Source organism: Notolepis coatsorum (genome assembly GCF_963971535.1).
Source record: "Notolepis coatsorum genome assembly, chromosome: 3".
Lineage (NCBI taxonomy): Eukaryota > Metazoa > Chordata > Actinopteri > Aulopiformes > Paralepididae > Notolepis > Notolepis coatsorum.
Window position 1 is genome coordinate 21,318,958 of NC_140167.1, and position 13,583 is coordinate 21,332,540.

General features: G+C 44.2%; 2 protein-coding genes across 2 annotated transcripts in view; both read right to left on the minus strand.

The window, feature by feature from the left end:
- Window positions 1–2,586: 2,586 nt before the first annotated feature.
- On the minus strand, window positions 2,587–4,329 carry LOC311224953 (voltage-gated potassium channel regulatory subunit KCNF1-like; the record flags this gene model as incomplete). The annotated part of the gene is made up of 1 exon (XM_084310113.1): window positions 2,587–4,329. The coding sequence occupies one exon, from the start codon at window positions 4,327–4,329 to the stop codon at window positions 2,929–2,931; it is 1,401 nt and encodes a 466-aa protein (XP_084166239.1). The 3' UTR covers window positions 2,587–2,928.
- A 2,794-nt stretch (window positions 4,330–7,123) lies between these two features.
- The window catches only part of LOC311225724 (V-type proton ATPase subunit C 1-B-like), a gene marked incomplete at both ends in the record, with an annotated part of 38,947 nt that continues 32,487 nt past the window's right edge, over window positions 7,124–13,583 (minus strand). Inside the window, 6 exons of the mRNA XM_084311118.1 lie at window positions 7,124–7,222; window positions 8,518–8,638; window positions 9,139–9,236; window positions 10,996–11,083; window positions 11,178–11,270; window positions 12,759–12,827. Coding sequence (XP_084167244.1) covers window positions 7,124–7,222; window positions 8,518–8,638; window positions 9,139–9,236; window positions 10,996–11,083; window positions 11,178–11,270; window positions 12,759–12,827 — 568 coding nt within the window. The remainder of the gene's footprint in view (window positions 7,223–8,517; window positions 8,639–9,138; window positions 9,237–10,995; window positions 11,084–11,177; window positions 11,271–12,758; window positions 12,828–13,583) is intronic.

Below are 13,583 nucleotides of genomic sequence, written 5' to 3' on the forward strand. Positions count from 1 at the left end.
ACAGACAGACAGACAGACAGACAGACAGACAGACAGACAGACAGACAGACAGACAGACAGACAGACAGACAGACAGACAGACAGACAGACAGACAGACAGACAGACAGACAGACAGACAGACAGACAGACAGACAGACAGACAGACAGACAGACAGACAGACAGACAGACAGACAGACAGACAGACAGACAGACAGACAGACAGACAGACAGACAGACAGACAGACAGACAGACAGACAGACAGACAGACAGACAGACAGACAGACAGACAGACAGACAGACAGACAGACAGACAGACAGACAGACAGACAGACAGACAGACAGACAGACAGACAGACAGACAGACAGACAGACAGACAGACAGACAGACAGACAGACAGACAGACAGACAGACAGACAGACAGACAGACAGACAGACAGACAGACAGACAGACAGACAGACAGACAGACAGACAGACAGACAGACAGACAGACAGACAGACAGACAGACAGACAGACAGACAGACAGACAGACAGACAGACAGACAGACAGACAGACAGACAGACAGACAGACAGACAGACAGACAGACAGACAGACAGACAGACAGACAGACAGACAGACAGACAGACAGACAGACAGACAGACAGACAGACAGACAGACAGACAGACAGACAGACAGACAGACAGACAGACAGACAGACAGACAGACAGACAGACAGACAGACAGACAGACAGACAGACAGACAGACAGACAGACAGACAGACAGACAGACAGACAGACAGACAGACAGACAGACAGACAGACAGACAGACAGACAGACAGACAGACAGACAGACAGACAGACAGACAGACAGACAGACAGACAGACAGACAGACAGACAGACAGACAGACAGACAGACAGACAGACAGACAGACAGACAGACAGACAGACAGACAGACAGACAGACAGACAGACAGACAGACAGACAGACAGACAGACAGACAGACAGACAGACAGACAGACAGACAGACAGACAGACAGACAGACAGACAGACAGACAGACAGACAGACAGACAGACAGACAGACAGACAGACAGACAGACAGACAGACAGACAGACAGACAGACAGACAGACAGACAGACAGACAGACAGACAGACAGACAGACAGACAGACAGACAGACAGACAGACAGACAGACAGACAGACAGACAGACAGACAGACAGACAGACAGACAGACAGACAGACAGACAGACAGACAGACAGACAGACAGACAGACAGACAGACAGACAGACAGACAGACAGACAGACAGACAGACAGACAGACAGACAGACAGACAGACAGACAGACAGACAGACAGACAGACAGACAGACAGACAGACAGACAGACAGACAGACAGACAGACAGACAGACAGACAGACAGACAGACAGACAGACAGACAGACAGACAGACAGACAGACAGACAGACAGACAGACAGACAGACAGACAGACAGACAGACAGACAGACAGACAGACAGACAGACAGACAGACAGACAGACAGACAGACAGACAGACAGACAGATGGAAAGACACACACATACACACACATGCATGGATACACATACACTACGCAGACTGAAGCATATACACATACATGGGGTAAGGGTAACACATACTCACTCATTCACACACACACACACACACACACACACACACACACACACACACACACACACACACACACACACACACACACACACACACACACACACTCACACACACACCATATTATGGCCCAAATTGATACATTTATATCAAATATCTAGGCCGGTACCAAGATATTTGTTGTTAAAAAAAACAGAAGATGATGATCAGAGTAGTCATTCCTAGACATTCTCTCATTGGGCTAACTTCTAGTAAATAAAATATTATTGAAAATAAACTATTACCCATTTTGCTGAGAAGCCCCTCAAGACTCTCATCTGTATGAACCACTGGCGATGAGACTTGACAGGACCTTCGTCTGAGGCTGAGCTCTGAGGGCTGGCATGAATATGAAACAGACCAGGGATGAACTGAGAAAAGATGGATGAGGATAATAAAGCTTGTCATGTTGCAGCTTATAGTATACTCTGGTTTCATAATGGAGCTTGGAGACGTGACACACTGGCTGCATTTGACATTTGATAACAGAGTATTTGGACAGATCTGGCCCTCGGAAATAGGATATTGTGAAATTCAAGCACGCATGACTGCACCAGTGGCAGGCATGCACACGTGCGCACGCACACACATACACACACACACACACACACACTCTACACCAGGTAGTTATGACAAGATCAAATGATTATGGTTTCCTATAGTTGATATGCAACATTTCTGTTCACTTGTATTCACCACGGTTGAACAGTGAGTGATTTTTACATATTGGATTCAGTTTTGGCTGAAGCCTCAAATAATGCATGCAAACGTGAAAATATGAATACAAATTTGTTGGCAAAAGGGTTTTTAATATTTAAAAAGGTATTTTGGGTCATAGCGTATGCATTGTTATTGTGTGACTGATTCTTGTCATTGTATCGTGTGAAACATTGAAATTGTTAGGCCTTTCATAATTGATTGTTTTTGTTGTTGTTTTCCCCCCATGACCTTCTTCAATCAACTTGACACGTAATCATTGTATTAATTAAATCAAGGAATGCAGTACAGTACATGGAAATGTACCCAAGAAAAGCATTAGTTTACAATACGTGTGTAGTATACGTTTAAACGGACCATACAACTTCTCAACGCAAAAATTTTCAAAACTCTGTTTGTCTCAAATATACAGATTAACTAATTAAATTAGTTTGATTTCCAGCTATACTGTAGTATATAATAAACCATAGGGTAATCATATTGATAGAGGCAGATTACTCCAAGCGCATGCAAAGGTTTTAATCTGATTACAGACGAGAATGGCGAAATTAATAGGCCTATTATACGGTTTTGTCCTTTAAAGGCAAAATACATTCTGACTTGGAGCTTTCCAGTGGCGTGTCCACCGCATCGGCTTCATTTGGGTCTTCTTTCCTTTGCGCCCCATCGCTGGATTTCAACTCCATCAGCTCCAACTCGTGTTTAGCCGCAGTCTCGAGAACTTGCTGCTTGTTATAGAAAACCACAAAGTTGTTAATGATGGGGTGGATGGGCAAGGCGATGGCTATGACGCCGCACAGAAAGCTGACGGCGGCGTTGCACTTTCCGAGTGTCGTTTTGGGATATACGTCCCCATAACCCACCGTGGTCATGGTGATGATAGCCCACCAGAAGGAGTGGGGGATGCTCTTGAAGAGGGTCTGCGGGTGGCTCTGCTCCATGGTGTAGGCCAAGGCTGAGAACACAAAGATCCCCACTCCCATGTACATGAGCAGCAGCCCCAGCTCCGCCAGGCTCCTCTTGAGCGACTGGCTCAGAGTCTGCAGACCGGAGGAGTGGCGCGCCAGCTTGAAGATGCGCGCGATGCGCATGATGCGGAGTGCTTGGACCGCTTGCTGGACGTTCACCAGATCCATGGCGGTGGTGCCGAAGTGCGTCAGGGTCAGAACTACGTAAAAAGGCACGATGGCCATGAAGTCTATGATGTTCATGAAGGCGAACACAAAGCGCAGCTTTTTTGGAGCAGACGCGAGGCGCAGCGCGTACTCTATGGTGAACCACAAGATGCAGGCGGTCTCGATGCCCTCTACGACCGGGTGCTCCCTGAGTTCCCCCTCGGCGTCCATCACCTGGATCTCGGGGATGGTCCCCGCGCACATCATCACCGAGGAGACGAGGATGGAGATGAATGACACGTAGGCGATCATACGCGCGGCCAGAGAAGAGCCCGGCTTCTCCATCAGTTTCCAAAGGAACCGCTGGCAGCGCACCGAGCGCACCGCGGAGGGTTCCCCCTCCAACTCCTCCAAGAGCAGCTTCACCTTGGAGGCGATCTCTTGCAATTCCTCCTCCTTGTCGCTTAGGTAACTTTTACAGCAATCGTCTAAAACACCCTGGTCGATTTTCCAAAACTCCATCTCCTTGATGAAACAAATGGGACAGATTCCGTTCTTGATGTGGATTTCATCGAAGTAGTAAGCGTCAATGATGCACTTGAACGCGTCGGGGTCACGGTCGAAGTAGAACTCTCTCCTGCCCGGGTCAAAGTCGTCACAGAGCGCGGAGATGGCATCGTTATTTTGAGTTGAGCAGTTCACCAGTTCTGCGAGTCGGCTCTCCGGGTATCGGTTCAAAATGTCCCCCAAAAGCACCACCCGCACGCCGCCAATGTTCACAGCAATCTCAGCCTCACATTCGGTCCCCAAACCTTTCTTATACCTCGGCTTTGGTAACGTCCACATTTTCTAACACTCAAGTTATTATCTTGCTATCCGATGAAAAGATAAAAGGGAATTTATGCACTCCTTTATGTTTACTTTTCTAATGTGAAAATTATGTCTCGAAGCCAGAATTCATGTCCATAATTGCGGTGCGTAAAATGGAACCCTCTCCGCAATCTGCAACAAAATGAACGTTACATCTTGAAAAGAGGGCTTTCTCGCCCCCCCCCCCTCGTTCTCTCTCACTCTCTCTCACCCCCTTTCTTTCTTTCTTTCTCTCTCACCCTCTCTCTCTTTCTCTCTCTCTCTCTCTCTCTCTCTCTCTCTCTCTCTCTCTCTCTCTCTCTCTCTCTCACACACACAGTCACACACACACAGTCACACACCTGCACGTTCTGCCTGAGAGAGTAGTGTATTCGTTTATAAAGACAAAATCTATGACTTTCAGTCACTTAATTAATTGAACACTATCGATTGCAGTATACAATCTATATAAACTGAAACTGGATCGATGGATGTGGTGGTCACTGGTCAGGCCCCAGCCATTTCATTTAGACAGTGATACACTTAATTGCAATGCAGTCATGAACAAAAGGATGCTGCAGTTTAACTGTAAACGCTGGAATTTACATAGTGGTATGTTGTACATTGTACTCATATAGCATAGAGGGTTATACTCACACCAAGTTGAGGCTATAGTGCACCCCTCTGTGGCGGTTTAGCATAAACCAGCTCATTGGGCCAAGCTAAAGCTGAGAAGTAAAAAGTGCCTGTTTCAAGTCATAGTTTATATAGTTATTATATAGTTCGATGGTCATAGCCTACTGTGTTGAATTGGATTCACACAACAAATTTATTTTACAATATAAACCACAACATTACAAATAAATTGAATAAAGATATTTATTAAAGATATTACACAGAATTTGTGATGAAAGCCATGTAGATACATTTGAATTAAAGGCAACCATGACCATTTTTATTCAAAAAGATGTAGCCTATACCACCAAAGTGTTCTTTGCAGTGAAAAACACACGATATCATCAGATAACAATGTGATATGAGATTTTCCACACAGAAAACATTCCTGTGCAGTATCAATAGTGAAGTATTGCGATGAGATGATGAATGACCTTTTGTAGGACTTTATTTACATTCTCCTAAGTGTTGGACTGTATCTGATACTATCCAGAATGAGAAGATCTGCCTTGCCGTGCTGTGATTGGCAGTGCAGACGTTCTGGTGGAATATATAATGATAACCAGATGCTTCCAGTAAATAGTCCATTTGTGACCCCGAAGCAGATAAGAATCACTTTAATTGTCAGGTATACTCTATATTTACATAATGTATTAGGCATTTTTCCTACGCTCATACGCTTGGTTCACATTAGAATAAATAAAAAATAAAACACATAGGAATGTACACACAGAAGAAGAATATTATTTACATAGTATAGACACGTGAACATAGTTCAAACGTTGTGGATACAGTATGTACAAATTAGAGTGTGTGATGTCGTAGTGACGGGGTATTTGAAGATTTAAATAAGAGACTATTTTATTGTCGTTTTACACAAAGTAATAGAAAAATCTTTCTGCATACGCCTCCTCGATACACACAGACACACACACCCCTACACATAAGCATTCCATCAGAAAGGTCAGAGAGTGCATGGTCACCCGCAGTGCAGCATCCCGGGAACGGTTTGGGGGGGTTCAGTGCCTTGCCGAAGAGCACTTTGCCAGAGATGGGGGGGGGGGGGGGTATTCGCTGTAGTCTACTGCTGTATCACCTGACGTGTATCGCAGGGATACGTGTGTTCGGTTTCACTGAAACTGTACCCTGACATCAAGAAAGCGTGTCTGCAAACAAAGTAGACAGACAACTCGTGTTCTTTGTTATTGTACATCGCTGAGTGATTCCAGAGTCTCACGCACAAATGCACCTCATAATGTGATTGTTTTTTTTTACGGGCTTTGTTGTCGTCCATCTTCAGTTGTGAATGAAGTGAAAAACAACCACATCCAAACAAATAACCACCCGGCGTGAATTAGGGGGGTAGGTCGATGCTTTCCGGGCTCAGGAGAAAACCAAGATATTTCCATAATTAATCCAATTTATTTTTTATAGTGGCTTGACTAATATTCAGCAGTGTTCAGGCTCTTGTTGGAAGCTTCTCCGCCGTCCTATTACTGTACCATGCTAAACCCATACCGACGCTGTATGGTATGATTTGTACATTATCGAGCAACGAGGAGATTCCACCGTGCATGAGCTTAGATGGGCAGTCCGGTGCCTCTCAGCAGCAAAACAAGGACAGATTCACCGGAGCGCTTGAGACAGTTCAGGCAAGTCAAGTCTCGACTCTGATGAAGATGTCCTGACATGGAAAACATTAGTCTATGCACCAGAAACAAAGGCTCGAACCGCCCCAGTGCTCCGGGGAATCTTTCCTCGTTATGTTTTTATTAAATTATGTTTGATGCGCTGGTCGGTTCGGTATAGGTGCTTGTTCAACATACTGGCCCACTTCTAAAGCATGCTGGCAGGGAAGTCCAGTTTTCCAGTGAGACACCAAACGCATGCTGAATATACCGTACCATATTGCCCAGAGAGTACGCCCGGCCAGTGCGGGGTAAAGCGCGGTACTTGTATGCAATGGAAAAACTACGTTCTTATGTGATAGCCGTTTCTCTGACTCCCACCGACTGGGTCTACAGAGAGAGAGAGAGAGAGAGAGCTTAGCAAGCCATCAAACTAATGACATGGAGGGCCGTCGTCCTGGTTGTTCTTGGTCGGTCTGAGGTGACCGCTAGCTGGTGTCCAACAGGTTGATGCTGATCTGGAAGCAGATGTAGGAGAAGTACTCCTGCTGACCGATGGTCATCCCTGGGATCTCACAGCTCACCTTCTGGGTAGAGGGTGACAAGAGTGAAATGTGTCAGTATCACAATAGACAGTCAAACTGTAGGAAAGCTGCTGGGCCAGAACAGGTGTTATTGCCCTATATGTAGACGTAGAATAATGAATACATTATTCTGTTTCTACGGTCCTATAGGACTGCGATGACTAAGTGATATGAGTAATGCTTTGGTGCAGCCATCGCAGAGATAAGTAATCGAACTTATTGTTCTTTGACGTTGAGGATCAGTCCTAAGCCCACAGTAATCATTTACTCTCCTCTGCTGGGCTGAATTGTCATTGCATGTCACAGGATCCTCACAGATCATTGGCTGTCCTCTGCCGGGGCTGAACTATCATTGCACGTGTCACAGGATCCTCTGATCCATCATTGGCTAATCACTGTTAACCCCACATGCGGAACCACGTACATGAATAATTCCAATCTAATATGTCACTAGTCTAGTACCCATGTAACCTGTTATATCATAGAACTCTCTGATGCAACCACAGCACATCAGCACACATGCTCCCCCCTAACGACAAAATAAATTCAATATCATGCTCCTATTTCAGTGCCAATCAAATCTGTGCTCGCACTTTCATCCACAACAGGTTTTCTAGGGGAAATATGCTTTCTTGTGCAAATAAAGGTCCTTCATAACCGCGGACTGCTTCATGACGCTTGGTTCACACTGTGTGATTTTGATTGGTTGGCTGATCGATCGTTTGAGTTGTTGTGTGGACGACCGTCTTCTTGGGAGGCCGATCGCACTGCTCCGTCTACTACAGGTACGATACATGTCTGGTAATCAGAAGGTTCCCGGTTTGATTCCGGCTCATCCCGGGGCAGCGTGTAAAAGTCTCCTTGAGCAAGGCACTTAAACCCCAACTGCTCCCGATGAGCAGGTTCGCACCTTGCATGGTTTGGTGTGTGTGAGTGAATGTGAAGTTGTTAAGTGCTTTGGATAAAAGCACTATATAAATGCAGTCCATTTACTATTTACATGTACAACACACATAAATGACACACAGTTGTACATTTGTACATACTATTGTACAAATACCTTCACAGTTTGTGTGTCTGTCTGTTGTCGTGTTTTGTCTGAACACACACGCACGCACGCACGCACGCACGCACACACACACACACACACACACACACACACACACACACACACACACACACACACACACACACACACACACACACGCACACACACAATCCAGTCACAATCACAACAAGAGACAATCGCATTGACTAAAGCATGAAGAAGCGCTTGGCCGCTCACTCACATCTGGCTTGCTGGCGGCGGCGGTGGGGTCTAGGTGTGTAAACAGCGCGGCGAGCTCCTCCCTCAGCCTCTTAGTGCGTTTCCCCTCCGGCTGCAGCAACAGAGCCTGATAGCTCACAGGTAAACCGTACCTGGCGAAGCATGGCATCGTTAGAGCCTACGCACTACTTAACAATATAGAAAACAGATGCCGCCTCTCACTGTTTGAGTTTGTTCACTGAGCATCAGTGTGGGAGCTTCGTGATCTGCTTATGCGAGTGATTTACAAATGTATGTTCTGTTGTAGGAAAAGCCCACCAGGAAAGATAATCTTACAACAATAACCATATAGAATAATGAACTATCTATTGATTCATCTATATTCATGGTTAGGCTACTACACCTTTGTTTAAAGCTGCAGTAGGCAACTTTGTGGGAAATAAGCAAGAAATAGAGCACGCTCTGTATCACTTTCTAAGCCTGTGTATGTGTAGCAAAGATTCCCCCCCCCCCCCCCACAGATTCCCAGAGGCACCGTTCATATTCACAAATTGAAGTAACATATAAATTAATTCTATTTTAGGGTGGATTTTTTTCCCACACCGCAGACAATGGAAGAGGTTTGTATGTCATTCAGGTCAACACAACTGACCTCAGGACAGATTCCACGAACACCCGCAAGGCTTTCAGATGGATCCAGGCCACAAACACCTCAGTGAAGTTCACCTTCAACCAACGCACAAAGATTCCCTAGTGGTATAGGGGGAGACGTACACACACATGGACACACTGAGGTTTCAGATGCAGAGACAGATGAAACAGACTCACATGCATCAGCCAGGGTTATTGTGTAATACAAGCACATTACTTGAAGGCAACTGACTCTCAGTCATGTAGACATCCCAGTTTCAATAAACATTATGCACCAATGCCCCCTCACACCGGTTGTGTTGACAAACTAGACATTTTATGTACAGTATATTTATTTGGTTTTAGGACCTAGGTTTAGTTTTTTGTTTTGTTTTAGTTAACTATAGTAACCTTGACGCACCCCCCCCCCCCCCCCCCCCCCCAACACACTAATTCAGTCAGTTCAGTCTCAATTCAATCACTCAATCCAGGGAGTTGATTTTCAGCTAAATGTTATAGTTGAAGAATTTGCTATAAAAAGATTTTAAGAAATTAATTAGTGAGAATTCATGTGGAATGATTTGTAGCTAAATTAGCTGTCGTTTTTTTTAACTGAAAGTTAATTGACGTACAGACAGACACATACACACACATACACACACACACACACACACACACACACACACACACACACACACACACACTCACATTCACTCTCTCTCTTTCTCTCTCTCCAAAAAACACAGTGTATCTATGACTCTATCAGAGTACATTTGAGATTGTACACAAGCTGGTGTAAAGATGTACTCTTACACCAGCGATGGTGTAGCGCCCCACCTCTGAACCACATGTAAGCTAACCCTGGGTCCTGCTGGCCTATAGGTTTGAACCCCACCAGAACCTGTTCTGTGTCTCAGCAACGGTCTCCCTCTTAGCCTTTCTTCTGTCTCAATAAAGAAAAGTACTAAGGGAATTGGACTGCACATAACAAGACTAATAAGACACATTTTTGGGCCTGAAATCATGGCTCAATGACACACTGGAGCCATCCTTAGCGTTACCCCTCCACTAACACTCTATACAAACTGGAGGACATTAGCATGGTTCTCCCAGAGTTGATAGTAGCTCAAAGTGTAGCATAATAGCAAAGCTAATGCTACAGTAACTGTTTCATGTATGTGAATGGAAAATGCTACAAATATTAGCATGATAGAGAAGGTATAGTTAAATAAAAAGACAGATTTGGGTTAACCTAGTTTTCTAGTTAGTCTATTTGTCGAGCCTTCTAACCAAGGGTCCATTTGATAGATTTAGTTCCATTTTAGATTTAGTTTTAGTGATTGAATGGAAAAATAAAATGGCATTTGAACTGAAAGGGAACTGAGCACACCCACACGATCCTGAGAAATGTGTTTGTTGTGTGTTGCTGGTGAGTGTTGCTTAACTCTGTATGTAGCCTACACTCGATGGGACTGTAAATGAGGGAAACCTCAGTTGCCTTTCGAGTTTAAATAAAGGTTTGAAATTAAATTAAATTTGTAGAATGAATTCTCGTCATGGCTTGACAGGCCGTTCAGAGCTACAATAGCTAGCCTGCTGGCTGACTGGGCTAACCGTTTCAGTGTGTGACATCAGGGGAAATCATCCGTCTGATTGGTCTACTTTTGTGGTGACCAAAATATTTAAAGGACAATAATAAATATGGGGCATCAATTTCACATCAAGGCAAGAGTGACTTGACAAAAACATTGGTAGTGGCCTTTAACAAAATTATAGCAGTGACACACACACAATTCTAAAACACACACACACACACACACACACACACACACACACACACACACACACACACACACACTATGACACAAGTTTGACTCACATATTGCTCCTTCTTGTCTACACTAAGTCTCTTCATCTCTTGCCTCTGTTCCTCCTCCTTAGGGAAATTGAACTCACGCACTGTGAACCTGTGTGGACGACAGGCTACACTATGGTAACTGACACTCAGAGCACAACTTTGAAATTGAGGTCCTGTTTTTCTCAGCGATCCAACCTGCTTACTTGGTTTGTTTGGCTTTGTCTTTGAATTCGGCGACGGCTCTTCTGAACAGGATAACGGAGAAGATTCCTCCCTCGCTGTCGTCGTAGAGTCTCCTGTCGGATGTGCAAAATGCCAACGTTAAAAGAACACGCCAACATTTTGGGAAATTACTTCTTATCATCTTCTCCAGAGAGAGAATAGATAGATACCAGTTTCCTCTCTGTGCGTTCAGTAGAAAGCTATCTGATTGCACGTTAGCCTAGCTTAGAACAATGAATGGAAGCGGACAGTGACGGGTAGCCTAGGCATTGTCCAACTAATACCTCTCCCGAAGGCTACCCATCACTGTCCGCTTCCATTCATTGTGCTAAGCTAGGCTAACATGCAGCCAGATAGCTTTCTACTGAACACACAGAGAGGAAACTGGTATCTATCTATTCTCTCTCTGGAGAAGATGATAAGCTAATTTCCCAAAATGTTGGTGTGTTCCTTTAAGTTAGAGTTAAACTCGTAACACTGCGGTGCAAAATTTGTTCTGGTCATCCTTACATACCAAGAAAGTTATGTTATGTCAAGCTGATATTAGCATTTCAAAGCGGTACTGTTAGTCTTTCAATGTAGGCCTATCTAGAATCGGCATATGTCAAAGACAACAATTTCAGCATAGATGCAAATTGGCTTTAGAAGCAAGGTAACATTAGCCATCTTAAGTGCATCGTCACACTAATTTCAATTGTAATATGTGCCCATGCAAATATGATTTTAATTGAAAGAAGCCACAACATACTGGTTAAGGGGCCTCAATTCGGCCAGATACCCTGGAAATTAGTATTTCAGATTATAATAAAGAAAAATTAAACTAAGTTCCATTTGAAGGCAACATCTACTTTTACCCTGCGATGACATGTCAAAATGGCCACTGTGAAAAGGGCCTATTATCCTGCCATGGTACAAGTTGCAAAGGATGGGAATTTTATGGCGATTGCGTTTATTTGCGAGAACTGTTGCATCAGTTTTGAATGCTGGACTTTTCTGGAAGTTTGCTAAACTTAACATGAGCAATGGACAAGCTTTATCTGAACTGCAACCAGAAAATAAGTGTAACCTTTCAGCTGCATTACCACTAATTGAATTAGCCAACGAGCTAGACTGCTAGAGGCTAACAAGCTGTTAAATCTAGACTATGATAAGCAATTAGTGATGGACACCTGCTTGTTCATTCCGCCATGTTTAATGTTGGTCTCTTCCCCCAGCGGGTGGTGTCCTAATGCTATCGTTACATCTCTACAAAAACCTAAACCAAAGTAACAGTTACACAAGTGTATCCAGATAAAGATCAGTGAGGAGCAACAACAAACGTGAATAAAACATATTTTGGCCAAATATCAGACCAATCATTTAACCTCCAGTCTCTCTGAATTAGCATGGTGAAATAGGGCAACTGTTACGGCCCTATTGAGGACCCCTGTATATACTGTTCCTATCCTCAGCCACTGATCCTAGTCTGATCATTCCAGACACCCTGAGAGGCCAGCTCTCCACTGACACATGGATCAGCTGGAGTGGCTTGTTGACTGCTGGGAAGCCGGATAATAGCTTACCTGCTGGACCGAGGCACCACAAACTCTGACAGAGATTCATAGGTCCTCTCCCACTGCACATAGCTCCCTCTGGGAGAGAGAGAAACACAATACAGCATGCACACACAGGCACACATACAGTAAGATACACATACAGACCCAAATACAAACATATACATAGACACACGCACACACATACAGACACACAGCCTCAAATATAAACATATACAGTACATAGACACATGCACACATACAGACACACAGCCTCAAATACAAACATATACATAGTAGGGCTGACCCCGATTAGTCGAATAGTCGACTAATCGATCGAAAGGAGCCGTAGTCGACTGCCAACATCTTAGTTGAATGCAAAAAAATATATATATATATTGTAACTGAGGGGTACAATTCCCTGACTGTATTGATAAGTATGGTATCATTAAACCACTACCGCTTTATGTACTTTAATTACTGGCCATACAGTACACGATATATGAATATGATGAACACTTCCCACAATGAAATCGGTTCCAGTCAAAGGTATTAATCAAGTATTTAATGGAGCAAAAGGTACATAGGATACTTTACATTATTCTTTGAATGCACTTGTAAGGCAAAGGAGTATGCGTAGGCAAATCAATAACGAATGTCCATTCTCTGGTTACGCAGGAGGTAATTATACAACCTGAATCTTAGGGAATTATATCTATGGTACACTAGTAATAGCGGGAGATACTGGAAGGGGTTCCCACTGGTTGTAAGCCAGCAAGGGGGGTAGAAGATCTGTCGGTAGTAGGACGTCTGGTCAACGATGACTAGGGAGACTTCAGGTACAGAAGCCGGTGC